General features: G+C 43.9%; 2 protein-coding genes across 2 annotated transcripts; one reads left to right on the top strand and one right to left on the bottom strand.

The window, feature by feature from the left end:
- Positions 1 to 3,910: 3,910 nt before the first annotated feature.
- SPRYD4 (SPRY domain containing 4) lies at positions 3,911 to 5,960 on the top strand. The gene is made up of 2 exons (XM_063074970.1): positions 3,911 to 4,000; positions 4,350 to 5,960. The coding sequence occupies exons 1-2, from the start codon at positions 3,916 to 3,918 to the stop codon at positions 4,886 to 4,888; spliced, it is 624 nt and encodes a 207-aa protein (XP_062931040.1). The 5' UTR covers positions 3,911 to 3,915; the 3' UTR covers positions 4,889 to 5,960.
- Positions 5,959 to 20,950, bottom strand: GLS2 (glutaminase 2). The gene is made up of 18 exons (XM_063074969.1): positions 20,778 to 20,950; positions 15,771 to 15,870; positions 15,259 to 15,380; positions 14,197 to 14,326; positions 13,588 to 13,667; positions 13,339 to 13,502; positions 13,063 to 13,121; positions 11,760 to 11,792; positions 11,451 to 11,509; positions 10,332 to 10,398; positions 10,129 to 10,179; positions 8,951 to 9,127; positions 8,152 to 8,283; positions 7,873 to 7,965; positions 7,645 to 7,706; positions 7,085 to 7,161; positions 6,754 to 6,817; positions 5,959 to 6,623 (listed from the first exon to the last, which is right to left on the bottom strand). Exons 1-18 carry the CDS (start codon positions 20,948 to 20,950, stop codon positions 6,467 to 6,469), a joined length of 1,800 nt encoding a protein of 599 aa, XP_062931039.1. The 3' UTR covers positions 5,959 to 6,466.
- Between the last annotated feature and the right edge of the window lie 238 nt (positions 20,951 to 21,188).

The raw sequence follows: 21,188 nt of genomic DNA, 5'->3' as shown, positions 1-21,188 counted from the left end.
AGGATCAAAAGAGATATGCTCAAGCAATATACACATAAATCAGCTGCCTTAAATCAAAATATAAATGAATTGGGCTGGCCTGTGGCTCACTTGGGAGAGTGTGGGGCTGACAACACCAAGTCAAGGGTTAAGATTCCCTTACTGGGCATCTTTTTAAAATAAATAAATAAATCGATTAGTGAATTAATCATATATAAACATAACTTATCATTAATATATATTTTCTAGTGATTTCAATGTGGGTGAATAGAGATATGGTCCTTAGTGACTAGGTGACCATCCATCTCTGCTTCCACCATGTGGAACCTCTCTATCCCAGCCCCATACTTAGAATGCCAGGTCAGCATGAAACCCAGCTCCATTGTGTGGACAGTTTCAGTAGGACAAAGGCCCCAGCGTAGCACAAGCCAGCCCAGCAGCCCCTTTGGCTAGCTCCTAAGGCCCCCCCCTTCTCTCTCGTTCTCTGGTTATGCTTTGCTGACTGCTGACTCCTGGCAAAGTCCAGAACAATCACCAAGCTCTGAGTACATCATCTCTCTCCCATCCATAGTTAAGAGCTCCAATTAGCACTTGGATCAGGTCAGGGACCCCATGTTAGAAATGGGGTAAACTAAGAAATAGAGTAATAAAGGGGTTGGCCTGTCCTATTCTTGCCTCCTTCTCCCCTTCCTTTTGCAGGGAGTCAGATATAACCCCAAGTCAGGCAGATCAATGCTCACGGTGGGTCAGGTCCTTTTCTACACACTTTATATGTGTTATCTCATGTACTGAGATTCCCTAGGGCTGCACCTTCAGTTTATTTCCTACTTATTCTTGTCTACACTCTCTTCTTAGATGACCTCATCTATGTCCACCTCTCCCTTGAAATTTATATCCATATATCTACAGAACATTTTTACCTGATTGTTCCACAGACACCTCAAATTCACCCTGTCCAAAATTGAACTAATTATCTTCCTCCCATCCAAACATGCTTCTCCTTCTGTATCCCCTCATTAAGTCAGAAACCTATGAATCCGATTTGACTCCTTCCCCCATCCTCTCACTCCCCTCTAATCAGTCACCAAATCTCCATCCACTCTACATCTTAGATAGCTGAGCCTACACCATGGCTCACCTGAGAACTCTAGTGGCCTCAGACCCTGTCTATCCCTGTTTCTGGTCTCACGCTCTTCAATTCATTCTCCATGTTGCTGCTAGCTTTATCTTTACATAAGTACCTGTAATTTGTCATTTCCTTCAGCACCTCCTGAATGATAGTCTAAACTTCCTTCAACAGCTCCTGAAGACAGTCTAAACTCCCTTCAACAGCTCCTGAAGACAGTCTAAACTCCTTATCCTGGCATACAAGGTCCCTATTAATCCAGCCTCAACTTTTCCAACTGCTCTCCCTATCTCCCCAACAAGAGATTCTGGCAATATTGTGTTCCTTGTTCCTCAAACACTCTACTCTGTTTCATAACCCAGTGCGTTAGCCTAAGCAGTTCCCTCCATCTCAAATGTCCTTCCCTGACTTGTCTGTCAAGTAAAATTCCATCACTTCCTAGTTATTATGCATGGAAATGTTAAGAATGATTTGCTTGTTTGTTAGCAATGAGCAGGTAAGTCATCTGAATGATGAAAGTGAGTTTATCAGATGAGTGGTTACTCTGTAAAAGTGAAATAATACAAAAGATGACAGGTAAACCTATTCCCTGAGCAGGGAATATATGTATACGTGTCTTAAGTGACAGTGTGAGGGATGTGAACTGACTGCCTCAGCCCTCATGCCAGGATGGAACCAAAGGAGAAATCCTACGGAAACACAATCCTGGATTCTTCCTCTCATTACTACCAAAATACAAAGTAGGGACACAGCAGGACTTTTCTGAAGGAAATCTCTCCTCCTCACATTTTGTTCCTAAGCTTAAAAGGAAACAAACCTCTCTTCTCCCATGTTAAGCAGGCTGAAAAGGCTGGGCCGGGCTGATCCCTGGTGGAGAAAATGAGCCATTGCACTCTAAAAATGTGGGCACAAAACACAGCACTGATTCATTTATTTATTCAAAAAATGAGCATATGTTCAGTGCTAAGGGGAACACTGGAGCCCCGGGGCACAGAGAACACAGAACTTAATCTCCATTCTTAAGAATTAACAACCTAATGGGTAAGATAGTTAGCTGCCTGTTTAAATGTTCCCTTGGTAGCATTGGGGAGAATGAGATACCAGTCAGAAGGCTGATGTAGTAGTACAGGGGAGAAACAATGTAATAGGGATGCAAAGACAATCAGATATGTGAGATGAGAGAGATGAAGTCACGGACTCCCAGGTTTCGGGGCAACTGGCTGGATATGGTTGCAGTTCACACGCAGTCAGATAATCTAGGAAGAGGAGGAAGTTTGTGTAGGAAGACGAGGTTAGCTTTGGACATACTGAGTTTGAGCTAACTGGGGGACATCCAGGTAGAAATGTTCAATAAGCTATTAAATATACAGATCTGGAACTCAGGAAATAAATATGAGGTAGAGATTTTGGGAGTCCTTCTCCAGTAGGTGGAATGGACTACATTAGAGTAGATGAGATACTCAGAGAGACGGTGGATGTTGGGGAAGAAGATATTAGCTGAAATCTAGAACAAGCTGGGGTTGCCTCACCTGCTTAACTATTTCTGCTTTTCAAGCCATAGTTATGGCTTTTGGGAAATCTCTCCCCAATACTCCCCATATACTAAATCCTTTGCTTCCTAAGCATCCGGTAATCACTTCAATTGTGGCACTTAGTGCATCGTATTGCAATGGCCAATATTCTCATCCATCTCATCAGCTAGACTGTAGGCTCTTAGAAAGAACTATGTTTTGTGAAAATAAATGAAGTAGGTAGGTAGCAGACATATCATGTAAAGCCTTATGACCATGCATGGGAATCTGATGCAGGCACGTTAAAAGATTTAAGTAGAGGAGTGGCATGATCAGATTTGTGATTTAGAACTACCACTGTGACTGTAGTGTGGACACTGGATTAGAAGCAGACAGACTGAAACTGGGAGACCAGCTTAGGAGCTACCACATTACATTACAATGAGAAAGCACTAATTAAGAAAAAGGATGACAGTGGCCTGAAGTTGGGCCATGTCCACTAGAATGGTGGTTAGAATTCCGGGAGCTGGGAAGAATTTTTGGTTAATTTTTTAGGCTTTTAAGGTAGGACGATGGAGGTGGGATGTTGATATTATGCTGGCCAGCAAAACCTTGAGAAGAGTACAGATTGAAAATTTAGAAAGCAAGGATACAAGGATTTCAAGCAGATCAAAATGTTAAGTGTAGGCTGTGCATAATCACCTACCTCATACCTGTTCCACCCTGAACCAAAATGTTGATACTCTTGGTTAAGCTGGAAAACCGTGTATTGAGTTAAACCATCTATTCCCAGCCTTGAACACACAAAACCAAGACTTACAGTATTTATGTATTTAATATTTATTATAAACAACTGCCATTTATCCAGTGGTTGCCATTTGTTAAACTATATCTAAATTATTCTAATTTAGCCTTTAAGGTCTAAAGGCTGTATATTATTTGTTTTACAAATGAGAACACCAATGCTCAGAGAATTTGCCCAAAGTCACAGAGTGGAATCAATTAAATGCTTAATCCTAAAATCTATACTTTTAAGCATCTGGCTACACCATTTCTCTAAAATTCCTATTTAGTTCAAACATGAGCAGCATTCCCCTGCGCAGAAAACCCAAACGAACTGCACCAAACCCGGGGAGACCCGAAACAGAAATCACTAGGACGGAGGATCCCTGCCGGGGCTTGGCTCCCTTACGTCATCACGCTGCGCGGCCTCCTCTCGCGCACCACGTGCCAGGGGAGCAGGCCTACAGATGGCAGGATTTCCGTCGGGGGGCGTGTCCTGTCCATCTGTGGCGCAAGATGGCGCTACCCTTTTCGTGGTCGTTGCGCTTGTGCCGTTGGGGAGCTAAACCATTGGGGCTTGCTGCCGCGGTAGCCCGGAGAGGTAGGGTATTCGCCTTTTACTCTCTTTTACCTCCAAAGTGGCTTCCGTTTGTTATTCTCGTAGTTCGCTCCGAAAAACAGCTCCAACCCTCGGATCATTTCCCCTCCCCCATCGACGTTGGTCTCCATTCCAAACCTGAGACCATCTGTTTTTTTAAATTTTGGGGCTTCCTCAATCCGAGTTTTTATGGGCCGCCCATACTAAACTCACCCCCCACTCTCTTGCCCGCTTGGCATTCTGACTCTTCCTTACTGCCTCGTGATGTAATAATGATTGCCTGCTTCAGATAGGATTACCAACCCGAGGGTTCTATCCCCTGTCATTATCAGTGTTTTTGTTCTGTCCGCAGGCGTCAGTTTTAAATTGGAAGAAAAAACCGCCCACAGCAGCCTGGCACTCTTCAGAGGTGACACAGGTGTCAAATATGGCTTAGTGGGATTGGAACCCTCCAAGGTGGCCCTGAATGTGGAGCGCTTCCGGGAGTGGGCAGTGGTGCTGGCAGACACAGCGGTCATCAGTGGCAGACACTACTGGGAGGTGACGGTGAAGCGCTCCCAGCAGTTTCGGATAGGAGTGGCAGATGTGGACATGTCCCGGGATAGCTGCATTGGTGTTGATGATCGTTCCTGGGTGTTTACCTATGCCCACCGCAAATGGCACACCATGTTGGCCAACGAGAAAGCTCCAATTGAGGGTATTGGGCAGCCAGAGAAGGTGGGGCTGCTGCTGGAGTATGAGGCCCAGAAACTGAGCCTGGTAGATGTGAGCCAGGTTTCCGTGGTCCAGACACTACAGACAGATTTCCGGGGTCCAGTGGTGCCTGCCTTTGCTCTTTGGGATGGAGAGCTGCTGACCCACTCAGGGCTTGAGGTGCCAGAGGGCCTCTAGAATGTCTGTTTTTGGAGTCCCTAATCATGCTCTTGGCCAGCCACCTATTGAAAGTGTCTGAAGCCTATTTACTTTGTCCCAAGCAACCTCTAGTTCCCACAATTCAGTGTCAGGTCCTCTGTGCAATAAATCTTAGTCATCTTCCTCTCTCCCATACCCTGTAAAAGCTAGGCATACAGCCAACCCTCATCCTTCCAAATTACTGCCAATTTCCTCGGCTACCATGGGTGTATTTTTCCTGACTTGCTTCCTTCAGTCCCTCTGCCTCCCTATGCCCAGGCCTTTCTCAGACTGTATTCAGTCCTGGGTCTTATCTTTCAGCCTTGTTTGAATTTATTCATCACTGTGATACCTTTCCATCCATTTACCCACATGTACTTGTTTGTTCTTGGGGGTTCTACCAGATCTCTCCAGAGTAAATTCTACCTCTGGCTGGAGGAGTGGTGCAATGACTTGGCCCTTTCTCTACAGCACATACAGAGTCTGGGCTCTGGCTCCCTCAGAGCTTTATTGATTCAGTGTGTCAGAGGGAGAACAGGGCCCTCCTACCCCAGTACCTCAGTGCTACAGACCCTGAACCCCACTAGCAGCAACCTCATCTACCTTAATCTGTACATCTCTGACACCAGCCAGTCAGTCATAATTATTGTGCCATTCATAACCGTGACCAAAGGGGAAGAGACACTTGGGGGATAGGATATCTAGAGGATTAGAGCTAGAAATGGTTATTCTTGAGAAACTCCATCTTCATTTCTGCCACAGTTAGAACTTCCAGAGGAAGGAGGGGAAGACTGAGGTTTTGCGCAACCCATTTTTGGGCCTGTTTAGACCCCCATTCTCCTTGGCAGCAGAATACACTTAACCTAAAGCAGTATTTGGGATTGAGGAAAACCTGGTGGGGTAAGTGAATATGTATGTGAAATATGTATTGTGTGGGTTCTGTCTGACCCTGTGGTTCTATTTTATTCTACCTTCTATGATGGTGATGAAGATGGATACCCTTAGGGGAGAAAGAGGACTGGGTTTAGCAAAAATAATAATTTGTGTAATTAAAGTTTATTTGAGCACAAAATACTTTCTCTGTCTATAAAATTGCTGTTAGCAGTAGCAGCAGCGGCACATCCAGCTCAAGGAGGGCAGATCTCTCTGGAATACTAAAGCCAGGTGTGTAGGCCCCCTCTTTCCCTTACTCCATGGATAAGTACATGTACCTGGTAGCTACAGCCCCTCCATCAGAGCATCTCTCTCTTATGATGGTTTCTTCAGGGAGAAGAAGAGGGGACCTTCCCAGGATGAAGACCTTGGATAGTTTTGAGTGGGCCAACTCATTTGGCTGTACCTCAAAGAGACCCACGGTCTTCGTGGATAGCTCTACTGCAGGTGTTCACTGATGCTCTTCTCTGTATTCTGTCTACTGAGAGAATGCGGTATTTTGACTGTCACAGAAAGCACTGGTCTAAGTCACCAAATGACTTCTTTAGTCTCCACTGAAGCTCTCCATAGCATTTTTGGTGGTTATGGGTTAAGTGTGTGGCAATTCATGCTTTTTCTTGAGCGGGGAATGTCCTTGACCCATGTTCACACCATGCTCTCTAAGTTCTCTTTAGATAGGGCTTCAGCTGCTGCCTTAGCCTGTGTTTCAGAGAGTGTGTAGGAGTCCTGGTAATCTTGAAGCAGTTTGACCACCTCCAGGTGGTTGAATTGTACAGCATCATCCAGTGGAATGTTGCCCCACCTGAGTGGAACAACAATAATGATCAAGCAAAGACATGGAGAATGTATTTGTGTGCATGGTGGCTGGAGGGTAGTGGTTGAGAAGCTGTGCCTATTCTCCCCACCCTCCCTTTAGCGTTAATCCTACTTACCTGTCCTTGACAAAAGGATTCACTTTGCAAGCCTCAATCAGGAATTTAACAACTTCAATGTGTCCTAGGAATACAGGCAGAAGGAAAATGAGAGGTCCTGAGCCCTTTGGGACAGACCCTTGGCAGCTGGAGTATGTACCAAGAGGGCAGGGGAGAAGATCTCATTTTGCTCCCTGCAGCATCCAATAATAGTCTGGCTGCAAACTGAAGGGCATCTGGACAAAACTTGTTGCTGCCCCGTAACCTTAAGGGCACGTACAGTGGGGTACTCTTGGTAGAAAAGAAAGGGTCTTACAATTTGCTTCCTTCCCTTCTTTAACCCTTCAGATACCTTCAGCTGCAGCAACATGCAGAGCTGTGCGGGAGTCATAGTCTTTCTGTTCCATGTCCATGGCTGACAAGGCAAACCTGAGGGTAGTGGAAAGCAGCTAGAGTCACCCAGGAGTCTAGAATCACTAGTGTCCTTTCAGAAGTGGGGTCAGACTAAATGAATTCTAGAAAAAGTAAAACAAAGCTTATGCCAAGATTTATAGGTTCTGCATCTGTTCTACAACTAGATGAGACTTATTCCCACATCAGAGAGAGAGGCCTGTGATGCTTCCAGAAACATCACTGCCTACCCATGGTAGGTGCCCAGTACATATTTATTGTTGGTAATCCATTTGAGGCAAGACTCTGCTCTTAACACTCAAGTTAATAACAGTGGCTACCATTAAGTTCTTATCATATGGCAGGCATTTTACTTTTTAAAAAAAATATCATTTAAATGCAATCTGTGTCCATTCTGTCTAACTCTAAGGTTGAAGTACTTAACTATTTTGCTATGTTGCCTCCTAATAAGATCTCTGACCAGGAGTATTTATTGTGTGTATTTGGTCACAGTAGAATTACCTTCGAAGAGCTGACACATCTCCACTATAGGCAGCAAATAACAGGTTCACCACAGTTTTGTTCTGGAACACAGATCATACCCACCTGAGATTAATTGTGGCTTTGAACCCACCCATGTCCAGCTCTGCCCTGTGACCCTCCATGGATGCTTAGCCATGGGTATTGCTGATGTGTTAGGAAATGTTCTATTCTGAAATATTCTTACAAGTCACCTGGGGTTTTCCTTACCCGAACTTCTCCCCCTTCACGCCGTGGGTCTAACTTTCGAGCACAGTGCCGCAGGTTATCATAGTTGTGGAAATTGAAGAGAGACACCAACTTCTAGAATTGTAAGCCAAAGATATTGTTTACTTTTTTTTTCTTTTTTTGGTGGCTGGCCAGTATGGGGATCTGAAAGAAACTGTTACCTTGCACTGAAGAAGCTCACAATTTTATTAAAGTGGCTACTGTTAAATACACTTATTGCTTAATTCAAAAATATTAAGTACTTTATGCAAATCAGATCACCTGGCAGAAGCTGATGCCCTTTTGGCTGTTCCCCAGCTTGTCCAGTGGAGGTGACAGACACATCATTCCCATGACATTGGGTACCACCAGGAGGATGGCTCCTGACACAGCTGACTTGGCTGGCAGGCCCACCTGGAGAACAAAGTTGAAGCAATACCCGTGGCTAAAGTGAGGATGAGCTGGGAGTGCGCTAAATCTGGGAAAATAAACAAACTAGGCCAAGTGACTGCATGGACAAGGCCACAACCCACCATAACCTTTTGGCTTGTTAATTAGCTTCTTTTCTTACTCCTGCTCTCCTGTCCTCCTTTAATTGATTCCATTAGGAAATATTTATTGAAATATTAACAGCACTCTATGCCGAATGCTGTTCTAGAACTAGGACAAAGTCTCAACATTCTGATGGTAGGAGATAGTCAGTAAACAGGTAAACAAGTAGACAAAAATAATTATAAAAACAATTGTGATAAACATTGAGAAGAAAAGTAGGGTTTTGTGAATAGAGATGGAGAGGAACGCACTTGAGATAGGGTAAATCCTCATTGGAAGTGACATCTAAGCTGAGACCCAGAGAAGAGCCAGCTTTGTGAATGAAGGTTCAAAAGCTACAACATCATGTGTTTATGTATTTCATGAACTTGGTATGTCTAACAAACTCCTCTAAGGATTCTCAACCTAATTGCCTGACTGGAAGTTAGTGAATGAGAAGAACAAGCTTCCACCCCTCTATCTTCACAAAGTCAGTGTTTTCTTGGCACTGGGCTCATGGCAGATGGATGGCAAGGCTAGAAACACTCACATGGAAAGCAAACTGTCCAGAGAAGTCATACATGCCACAGGAATGCATGAGGCTGAGGGTGTTGCGCACTGCTTCAGCGCTCAGCACTCTCTCGCCTGTGATGGGGCAGATCCCACCATTGGCGAGGGTGGCTGCCATAACACTGCCTGATTCACAGGTGACCTCCACGGAGCACAGCTAAGGAGACAAGGGAAAGGTGAAGGTGCAGTGTAGACCTGAAAACAGTGCTCTTGGGTGTAAAGCAATGTTCTTGGCATCTAGATCTTTCAACAAATTTCCCTGGTGTTTCTGAAGGACATCAGAACTATGAGAGAGGATTATCCCTCTTGTGAGTTGGAGTAAGGAGGGCAGTCTGTTTTGTTCCCAGGTTTGGGCCGTAATCCCAAAAGACAGAGTCCCAAACACCATAATCTCAAATGTTGAAATCCCAAAAGATCAAAATCCCTAAACTCTAAAATCCTAAAAATCACAATTTTGAAAGATTAAAATCCCGAATATTGTAATCCTGAAAGCTGAATTCTGGGGAAGCAGTGTCATTTTTCTCCATCTGCATTTGTGAAAGATAAAATTTCGTGAGATCTTGGCTCTCTGGGTGACTACATATGTGGTGGTGACCCACTGTGGTTATTGATCAGTCTCGTCAAATGATTTAGGTTGTCCATCAGGGTATTTCAGATGACCACAGTTGTAAAGCTGGGTGCACAAAATTACCAACCAGTGATGCATTTACACATTGACTTTTGACCTATTTTTTTATGAATATGGTTTGTCTGTTCATAACTCTTACACCCATGCAGCTATCATTAGTATACCCCAGTGTTTATGCTTGCAGAACATGTATGTTATTAAGTGTATTTTATTGTGTAAAGTAGCCTATGAAGTGTTCTGTCATGTTTTTCTATATTTCTCAAATCTCCTTTTAAAAATATATAAATGTCTTTTAAATAATTTTTAAAATTGTTTTTTCCAGAATTACAGTTTTAGGATTTTGATCTCTTGGGATTGTGATTTTTTTTGTTGTTTTTTGATTATTTTATTTTAATTTTTTTCTGGGATTGTGATTTTTGAGATTTTAGACTTTAGGGATTTTGATCTTTCAGGATTTCAACATTCGGCATTATGGCATTCGGGATCGTGATCAGCACATGTTCTCTTGGCCCTGAGCAGTGTTTGATTACCTGGAAATAGAGATCGAGAGCTGCCATCATGTCCACCCCCTTAGGAAAGCACTGCAAGGAAGAAGAGGGGAGAGCATTTCTCTTCAGGCCATCAGCAGCCCCTTTCACACCATCAGGGTCTCAGTGGAAGTCCCCAACCCCAATTGCCCTTCCACTAGCAGCAGAATTCCCAGGGACTTTCTCTACCGGCCTTCCCCAGTTACCTTCTTTTCCTTGAGATAATAGCCAATGGCATAATTCCGATCCCCTGTTTCCTTCTCTGACTGGAATCTGAAGCAAATACCCAATTTAGTATTTGAAGTTTGAAGGGTGTGTATGGGGGCAACGGGAAAAATTACCTTCCCACTCAACACAATAAAGATGTAAATTCTCCCCAAATGGATATATAGGTTTTTCATAATTCCTACAGCAATTCATGCAAGATTCTTTTGTAGAAATAGACAAAATTATTTTAAAATCTATATGGAAAGGTGAAAGAAGTAAATAGCTAAAACAAGGAACTAGTATATGGGGCTCCAAACACATAGGGCCTTCTACAATGTGGCCTTGGCTAATGCTGCTCTTTTTCCCTCTACAGAGAGGATGAAGAAAGCATAAGTGTCTTTTATGTTCCCTGGCCTTATTTTCAGAATTTAACATGGACCTAGTGAAGAGGCAAACCTCTTATTTTAGTTACAAGTGGCTTTCTACAAGCTTACCTTTGTGAAAGGCAAATTTATTTTATTTTTAAAACATTTTTATTAAGTTATAATTGTCAAAAATTGTATATATTTACGGTATAGAGTGTGATGTTTTGATACATTTACATTGTGGAATGATTAAATCAATCTAATTAATGTAAAAAAAAAATTAGCTTCCCTAAGAGACAGATCTACATCATGTGTCAATCTAAACCAGTATCTTTATAACTTTTCACAGTAGTAAAGGAAACTTCTGAACCTGAGCAAGCACTCAGCACGGATTTGTTGTAAAGTGTAAAAGAAAAAAACCAAAACCAAAAACACACCCCAAACTGCCTAGTCATTTAGTCTAGGAGAACTGGTGAGGTTTTTGGCTTTGGGAATCTTGGCAAGAAAGGGCTTAGGCACAAACCATCACACTGCCTCTCTCATTATATACTAATTAGAAATGGAACAAATTATTTCACAAAGTAAACAAGTGTTAATGAAAGGGCTCAAAGGAAGCTGGGAGGCCAAAGATCCCCTGGGATTTCTTCCTCCTAAGATTCTCCCTCTCTCTCTCTCTCTCATGCTCCTCCCCCACCCAGTGTACACCCCCCCTCCCCAAAATGCATTCAGCTAATCCTCTGAACAGGGCCTTACGTGGCATTGCTGAAACCTATGTATTCATTCCCGGCCATTTTGTTCAGATATTGTAACACCTGGAAGAGAAGAAAAGGCATGGGAGGAGGTCCCACTTGACTAAGGACCCCTACTAAACACATCCCAGTCTGACTAGTCTTTCTGAATTACTCAGTCCTTATCAAGAGACTTTCCTCTCTGAGGCCATCAGATTCCCATTCCTCTGGAAATAAGGCTTCTAGTGGGGTTAGAGCCAGGCACTGAGGCAGCTGGTGAGGACAGCATACCTTGGAGAAAAGCAGCCAGGGGCTGAGTAGCAAGGGAACTTACAAAATCAAACTTCTCTGCTTTGTTACAGTCCATCTGTAAAGAAAGAGAGATGTCAGTATACCTAGGAGAATGACAGAGGGAAGAGTCAGAAGGACCTAGTGGAGTTAGTATTAGACTGGTCTTGCTAACTGGAATGTGTTACATTTTACAATAACTTTTAAACAACTGAGAACTTTTTTATCCATCTATATATAGTGATCTTAAAAACCAAACCATTTACATTTTATTATCAAGGAATGGGTATACATATAATCTCATTCCACCAATGAGCCTCACCCAATATGAATCTCAACCCCACTTCCATTCTCAATCCAGGCCCTGACTCCCATCTTCATTTTCCTGACTCTAGTCCTGTTCCCAAGCCCCTCCCCATCCCTGATCTCCATCCCTATTCCTTACACACCATGCTGGAGACTTATTCTATCCATTCCTGACTCCCATACCCATCTCCAGGACTGGATGGATTGGATGGGATACAGGTGTCTGTTGTATATATTGTAATATTCAATTATATTGACAACTGAAATGAAGCTAAAGATTTTAGCTGAAAGTCAAGTCCAATAGGGCATACTTAGATGGGAATGGGATGAAGCAGGTCCCAGATACAGGGCTGTGGATAGAGACATCACAGAATGAAAGGAAAGACCTGGACTGGTCTCCTCCCCCAGACTCATTGCTTCCTGCATGTGTCAACTGTAGAGTCAACATCACAGGGACTCTGACACCTGAGGCCCTGGGGGGAGGGTTCCTAACACCACCTTCCCCAGGAGGGGCTGTGATTGGCTCCAGACTGTTGCTGCCCACACTGCTCCCAGGTTCTTGCTCAAGCCCTGGGAGACCTACAGCTGATGGGCCAGCCTGACACCCTTGCTCAAGGCCAACTCACAGTTCCAGGTGACGTGAATAACTGCCCTGGGTTGGCCATTCACCTCTCCGTCCAAGTGTCCCTTATCCAGAAATGGCCAATCAGTACCTAATAGTGCTGTCCTCCCCGTCTCTGGCATTTGGCCCTTAGTCCTAGGCAGGGGTCAGGACCTGCTCACTTCTCTAAGGGCCAGGAAGGTCTTGGCTCTAGACTCATGGGTGGGAGCAGGGAGTATGGGATGGGGGTGGGAGAGGTGGTGCAGTCTCTTTTACCAGCATCCTCAGCATAATACATGGATCCTTGCTTTGCTCTGATGTGCCTCCTGGGGACCCTGAAAGAAATCCAAGCTCCACACTGGACAGCTGAACAGATATGAGAGATACAGGAACAAGGGAGCTTAGAGAATAGTGCCTTTCAGAAGGTTAGGGTGACACTCACCTTGATTAGGGAGCTGACAACAATGGCACCAGCATTGACCATAGGGTTATGGGGAATTCCTGGGGAAATACAAACCACCCAGAGTCTTATCAGACACTGAACAAAGCCTCCTTTACAGCCTGCCCACTCTGTAGGTTATACAAGAACGATTTCTTTGCTGGGGAGTAAGATAATGACTGGGCTAATCAGGAAGGGCAGAGAAAGAAAAAAGTCTGTGGAGGGAGTGGGGGTAAGAGGAAGGGCTATGAGTTTGGTCTGAGATCTCGTGGTGCTCACCTTCCTCATTGAGGGAGAGCTTGTTGTAGCGCAGGCCGCTGGGCTCTTTGCCCACAAACTTGTGCACATAGTCAGTGCCTAGGGTGCTTATGGAGATGGCATAGGTGAGGGGCTTCACACAGGACTGCAGGCAAAAGGGGATCTTTGTGTGGCCCACGGAGTGCCTGGAGGCAGACAGGTGCCATGGAAAGGTTGGCCTTTGTTCTGCACCTGTGCCCTGCCTCCCCTTCCTCTCACCCAGCATCTCACCGCTGACCATCCACAGTGCACAGGGATACGCCCCACAAGTCTGGGTTTGACTTGGCCAACTGAGGGATATAGGCCGCCACCTGGGTATGAGTGGGTAGAGAAAAGGGAGACAGATGGATATGGAGAAGGGGAACAGAGCTGAGGTTCAAAATCAAGAGAATCTTTTAGATAAAAGCTAAAATTCTGTCTCCTGCAGGGCAAAAGGGTTTCCTCCTGCCTGTTGCTCCCAGAAACACCCAAGCTGTAAGTCTTAGACGGTCTTATCTTTCTGTAGTCCCAATCCTGTAGTGATGGCAGTAAAGCTCATGGAAAGTGAAAAAGAATTCTCGAGTCAGATTCCCTTTTTGGTTCTTAGGCTCAATTACCTTATAAATCTCTTTGAAGGCTCTATTGAATCTTTGCTAATTGTCTCCATAAAAACCTCAGAGTTGCTCACTTGCTCTAGGAATCATATATATGGAAACACATGAAGCCATGTTCCCATTTTTGGAGGTCCTCCTTCTCATCCTCATCTCTCATCCACTGGATTCCCAGCCCCAGTAAATCTCTGAGAAGCAAGATAGATCTGGCCCAGCACCCTTGCCCCTCCCTTAGTCCCCTGGCTCTCACTTTGCCTCCAGTGAGCTCTTTGGCATTCTCAAAGATGCGATCCACATGGCCTGTGAACTCCTCAAAATCAGGAATGACAAACTTCTTTCGGAATGCCTGGGTCAGGAGCACAATGTTGCTGCTCACACACCTGGATCTCAGACACAATTGGATTAGGGGGCTGGAGAGATGCAGCTGGGACTCACTCTGGAACCATGGAAGTTCCATAAAGAAGGTTGGGAGTGGTCATCAGATTTGGGACCAAGAGCTGTGTGACCTTTGGGACATCACTTTATCTTTCTGGGACTTAGTTTCCTCACCTCTAAAATAAGGGGTTGTAATGACATAGAAAGATGTCCCATGACATAGTGTCTTGGGATATGAGAAATAAATAAATACCAGAATAATATGTATAGTACATTACTTTAAAAATCCTAAATCATAGGGCTGGCTCGTGGCTCACTTGGGAGAGTGTGGTGCTGATAACACCAAGGCCACGGGTTCAGATCCCTACATGGGGATGGCTGGCTAGCTCACTTGGGAGAGCGTGGTGCTGATAACACCAAGTTAAGGGTTAAGATCCCCTTACCAGTCATCTTTAAAAAGGTAATAATAATAAATAAATAAAATCCTAAATCACATATTTACATATATTCACACATGTATGTAAATACATAGGACATTATCTATAAAATACCCACTAATCTGTTAACAATGTTTACTTCTGGGAAAAGAGAACTGGGGATGATGGGTAGAGAGCAAAAGGAGAGCATGTATTCCTATATTGTTCAAACTTTTATAATGAGTATTAGATGTATAACTTGTGTAATAAATAGTAAAATAAAATAAATAAAATAAAATAAAGCTCTACAGTCCCCAAGATTCCTCCCTGCTCTCATAGTCTATTTCCACAGAACAGTTTTTTTTTTTTTTTTTTCCGTGACCGGCGCTCAGCCAGGGAGTGCACCGCTCATCCTTATATAGGATCTGAACCCGCGGCGGCAGCACGCTACCGAGTGCGCCACGGGCTCAGCCCCCACAGAACAGTTTTGAGAGCAGTGCCCTTGTTTCTGGAGCTCTCACTTTCGGAAGAGATTTCGGTCCAAGAGGCCACCACTGCTGGACTCTTGAACCATGTGGCGCATCTGGCTCATACAGTCCCGGAGTCGGGGATCTGATGTCTGCAGTCCAGTGGCCTTCAGTGCCTTTAGGGGGAAAAAGAGGACTGGTAAATTCAGCTACAAGGACAGTAATCTAATCCTAATAATCTTTCTGAATGGATACCCAATTAGCTCAACCCTAACTACTACAATATATGAACATAAAGGTTTGGAAACTGAGGAAGGAGGAAATGGAGATGCCTTGAAGGCTAACAAGGGTTTTCTGCCCTTTTTCATGAGTCAGAGGGTTTAATCTTCCGACCCCGGGACAGGGATGGGATTGTCTTGTTAGCCTAGGCATCTGCTGTCATCTGTCTGTATTCTCCATCCTCATGTAGCAACCCGTTAGCTGCCTTGCACTTGTCCTACCCTCCTTTTCCCACTTTCCAGAGATCCTAAGGGATCAGGGATCTGAACAGGTAAAGAGCAACTTACTGTAGTGAACTTGTGGATAGGGATTCGTTCCTGTTCCTCAGCAATTGTGTAGAAGAGCAAATCACCCAGACGGGACAGCATGCCACTTTCTGACGAATCACTGTTTGGAGGCAGAGACAGGGGAGGAGAGAAAGAAGCCTGAGAACTGCTCCCTGCTCCTCCTCTTGGAACATGGGCTTATAAGTAGGTCGGTGTCCTCATTCTATGCCTCCTTCCTGAACCATCTGATCTATCCCTATAATTCTCAATTTCATATCTGTCCTGAGATGTTGTAAATATTATTCTCCAGCTTTCTTTTACTTCTGACTATCAGACCTTTATTTCTAGCTATCTTCTAGACATTTTTACTTCTAGATAGCCTGCAGGCACTGAAAACTCAGCATTTCCAAATCTGAGTCATCTCACATCCCTCCCTCTTCTCCTCCTCTTGTGTTCTCCATCTGGGTTAATAGCATTACCAACCTGGGTGCCAATTTGGATATGATAAATCGTTTTGATAGTTCCCACACCTTAAGTCCATGTTCAGTTGGTCACCAACACTGGATAAATCTACCTTCATAATGTCTCTCAAGTCCACCCTCTCTTCTCCTTTTCCCCTGTGCCAGCATGGTGTAGTAGAAAAAAAGAGAGCTTGCCACTTACTAGCTGTGATCTTGGACAGGTCACTTAATATTGCTGTACCTGCTTCCTTATCTGTAAAATAAGGGTAGTAATGTCTAGTTCACATGGGTGATGTAGGGCTTAATTAATATTCCGTGAAAACTGTGACACAAAGTAGATGCTCTGTAAATTGTGCTTCTTTATCACCAGCTCATTATTGTCTGTTACCTAATTGCCACTATACTCTTGACTTTCAATCAATCTTCCACAATGTGCCAATTATCTTTCTAAAACTCCAGTGTAATTTCAAAAACCTTTAATAGCTCAACAGTGCCTACAGAATAAGTTCTTATTTCTTGGTATGGCATTCAAGGCTCTTTAAACTATGCCAACTTTTCTTTCCTCTTCCCCACCAATACCCTCACACTCCAGTTATGAGAGATAACAGATGGCTCCCTGAGTGGGTCAGGCACTGTGAGGCTTCCTGGCCTTTGCTTATGCTGTAACTTCTGTATGGAATGACCTTCTTCACTTAGCACAGTCATGATCATCCTTCAAGGTCTAGATCAAATGTCACTAACTCTGTAAAGACTTCCCCAAACCTCCAAATTTTGCTTATGCTGCTGTATGACACAACATACCATCTTACTGTCAGAGGAATCTCCCTCACTCCACTGTTAGGTCTTTGTGTTTTATATATCTTTGTCTTCCTAGTGTTGAGCAAAGTCCCTAGCACACAGTGGGTCTTCAATAAGAATTACCAAGTTGCACTGCTAGGAAAGTCCCTGTGCCTCAAAGTATCTCTCTCACTGGCTTATAGCACCTAAAATTCCAGGTACTGAAGACTTCTCGGTCTTCAGGAGTTTTCCTATTAGTATGTTAACAGATTTAGAGGAATTATTTTATCAGATCATTTCCAAATATGACAGCTAGCTGAGACTAAGACCATTCAAAACCCTTTGACCGAACAATTTGACATCCAGAAATTTGCCTGCAGGCTTACTTATACACCTACAAAGTAACATATTCACCATTATTCATTGCATTGTTACTAACATTGGAAACAACCTAAATGTGCATCAGAAGGGAATTGGTAAGGGAAATTATGGTATATTCATATAATGGAATATTATGCAATGTAAAAAAAGAAATTAGGGAGTGCTTTAAGAATCGATATGGAATTATCTCCAAGATGTAATATTAACTAAAGCACATTGTAGAACAGTTTAAAAGGGAAAAAATACATATTTTTGCTTATTCTGGCACAAAATATTTCTGGAAGGACATATAAAAAATGATTCATCTCCTAGAGAGGTGGGCAAAAGGGTGGAAGGGATACTTTTCACTATATATCATTTGCATTTTATTTTTATTTATTTATTTTATTTTATTTATTTATTTAATTTATTTATTTAATTTATGTATGTATGTATGTATGTATGTATGTATGTAATTAAAAGATGACCAGTAAGGGGATCTTAACCCTTGACTTGGTGTTGTCAGCACCATGCTCTCCCAAGTGAGCTAACTGGCCATCCCTATATAGGGATCCGAACCTGTGGCCTTGGTGTTATCAGCACCACACTCTCCCAAGTGAGCCATGGGCTGGCCCTCATTTGCATATTCTGAATTTTGAACCATATGAATATATGATGTATTGAAATAACGCATTAAAAAATAAAAAGACTCTCAAGAAGCTTGGCATACAGGGCTGGTAGGTAAGCTCAGTTAGTTAGAGCACAATGTTGCAACAACAAGGTCAAGGGTTCAGATCCCCTTACTGGCCAGCCGCCAAAAAAGAAAAAAAAAAAAAAGAAGCTTGGCATAGGCTAGATATGTGTATATTTGGGGCCAAGAAGAATACCAAAAGATGGGGGAGTTTCCTATTTCTGGGGAAAATCTAATTGTCACATTGAAGCTAGAGCCTATAGGGAAGAGAGGGGGAAAAGCTATCTGAGGGATAACTCAAGAAGGAAAGTACACAGGAACACTTTGAAGGCACGTCTCTGTGCCTGGAAGCTGATGGAAGACAGGAAATGAGGCCACACCATGGAATGTATCACAGGTCTTAAAAAAAAAAAAGCATACCCCTTGTTACCGGAAACTGGAGGGAAGAAATAATGAGAAATATTGCTTAATGGGTACAGCGTTTATGTTCAGGACGAAAGAAAAGTTTTGGAAATAGATAAAGGCGGTGGTCACACAGCACTGTGAATGTAATTAATTCCACTCAATTGTATGTTTAAAAAATACTTAAAATGCAAACCTTATGGTATATATATTTTACCACAATAAAAAAAAAATGACATACCCTTTGACCCAGATATGAATTGATCACCAATACAATGTTGAGGGAAAAAAAGCAAGGTGCAAAACAATGTGTATAGTATGATATCGTTTGTATAAAAAAGTAAAATAATATCAACATGTATTATATGCATAAAATATCTCTAGAAGGCTATACAAGATACTAATGACATCAGATGTCTCTGGGGAGTAAAATTTCCTAGAAATTTACTCTAAGAAATAATTGAACAAGTGCACAAAAGAGTATATAGTAACCGAATTGAAGACTGGTTAAATAAATTATGATACCTCATATAATGGAATCTTTAAAATGGCAAAATGGCAGCTATTAAAAATGACAATGTTATACACATATACATATTCAGTGATATTAAAAGATGTTCATAAATGGAAAAGATAGGTTACCAAAGAATATAAATATTGTGATCCTATTTTTTAAAATTATGTGTATATACATACATACACATAGGATATATATGGATATATCACAATATTAATTGGTTATCTCTAATATTGGGATCTTTTGTTTCTTTTTGATACTCTATCTTTTCTTTTAAAATCAGAAAAACAAAAAATAAAATAAAATCAGAAATACAATAAAGCTAAATATTAAACAAACAAAACCCCAAATAACAGATCATTTTCTCTTTGCTGACTCCCTCCCCCAACCACAGGAACTCCTTCCTTCATGGCATCATGTTCCCAGAACCCATCACTTTCCACTGTTCTCAATTCTTCTGCCCAGGGAGCACCAGTCTAAGGCCCTTACCAAGAGGTTCCCCTGTAGCACAGGCAGCCACAGGCAAGAGAATCAAGGTCCCCTACAAAAACTTCCATCACCCGACTCCACTGGACAGGAGTTGTGTGTGTGCGGGGGGAACCTGGGAGGGATACCTCTAGCTCCCTACCCCACAGAAGGTGGAAGGGTGAAGGTTAAACCTTTGCTCTATCCCACCACCATTTCTCCCATGGAGATTATTTGGAAGGAAGTTGAGGTGGAGACTGGGAGGGAGAGGGCTTATTCTTTAAATGTTCCTTGTCTCTTTGAGAAGAGGCTGATAGAAAAGTACTGCATAATGATGATTATTAATAATAAATAATACCTATTGGCCTGTTAGCCCACAGGAACTCCAGTGGTGTTAAGGTAGTCCTGTGTCAGTATGGATACTTTAATTATGGTGTGCATATGTTTCTGAATGTCATCAGGTAGATGTCAGTGATAGGGGAGATGGCCCATTTCCTGTTCCTACTGTAACAGGCAGGGGCTACCTGGACAATGTCTATGCTGGCCCTCTGGGGAGGGCGAGATTTCCTTCTCAGCGCTGTCTGCTTCTGGGAGAAAAAAGGTGCTCAGCCACCAAGGGTTCCAGGGTGGGAAGGGGGGGGGGGCTCCACCTCCCGGGCGGAGGAAGCGCGCAAGGCAAGGAAAAAGAATCCTTTAAATCAGGGTGCCTATGCAACACAAATAAGGGCTGACTGGCTCCGGTTTGGCGTCTTATGATTTTTTCCACCATTATAAATATTCTCCCCATTCAGCAGTCAATTTGGAAAAACATCCTTATTCTACAGATTTGGGAGCCCTACTACTCACACACCCAACACATATGCATGTACCTGCGCACTAATTATACACGCATTACACATTATCCGCCGAGGACACGCAGAAACACAGATACACCGCACAGACCTAAGCACACTTGAGGCAGGAGCCTGTTCCATACCCACGCAACCTCTACAATATATTCGAGGACCGGGGAGGACAGGAAGGCTGAGGATGGGCCGGCGTGCACACGGCCCTGAACTCAGACAAGTGCACCAAGCAATACTCTTCTTCCATCTGCGTTTCCAGTTAAGTACGCACCTTGGACAGGCACCATCGAGAGGACCCACCTGCCCAAACGCCCTCCCCGGCGGACGACACGTTACCGCCAGAGTGCGGTGAGCCCAATGCCCAAAATCTAAAGGAAAAGGCATCGCAGGCTAGTAGGCGAGGAGACGAGAGGGGAGAGGAGATGTGCACCCTAGGAAGAGGATTCGGGAGCCAGCGAGAACGACAGTGAGAGTGGGAGCAATCCCCTGCCCCTGTCCCGCGAGCCTTACTGATCCTGGTGCTGCGGCTGGTGACTGTGAGCCTTCTCCCTGTCCTGCGCCGCGGCCTCACTGAGGTGGTGACGGACGCCCCCGCCAAGGAGGGGGCTCCGGCTTAGGTGACCCCAGCCTCCCGGTCTGCAGGCCCCGCTCAACGCATTCTGCAGAGCCTTCATGCAGCGCATGCCCCCAACGCGCCGCCGGCTCTGCCAGAGCGCCCGGGACGTCTGAGCCGTGGTTGGGAGGGAGGGGCAGAGGAGTCGCGGGCGAGACACGGTGCGGGGGCGCTACGTGAGGGAATGCTGAGTCTGGGAGTTGGAGAAAAGGTGGGTGTGGTTGGAGCAGGAGGAGGGTCCCGTCCCTTCAAAGCTCGCGGCAGGGCTAAGTGAACTCATTCACCCTGGACGAGGGATGGGTGACGTG

This window comes from Cynocephalus volans, chromosome 12 (genome assembly GCF_027409185.1).
Source record: "Cynocephalus volans isolate mCynVol1 chromosome 12, mCynVol1.pri, whole genome shotgun sequence".
NCBI lineage: Eukaryota > Metazoa > Chordata > Mammalia > Dermoptera > Cynocephalidae > Cynocephalus > Cynocephalus volans.
This window is presented reverse-complemented; position numbering and strand designations above follow the sequence as displayed.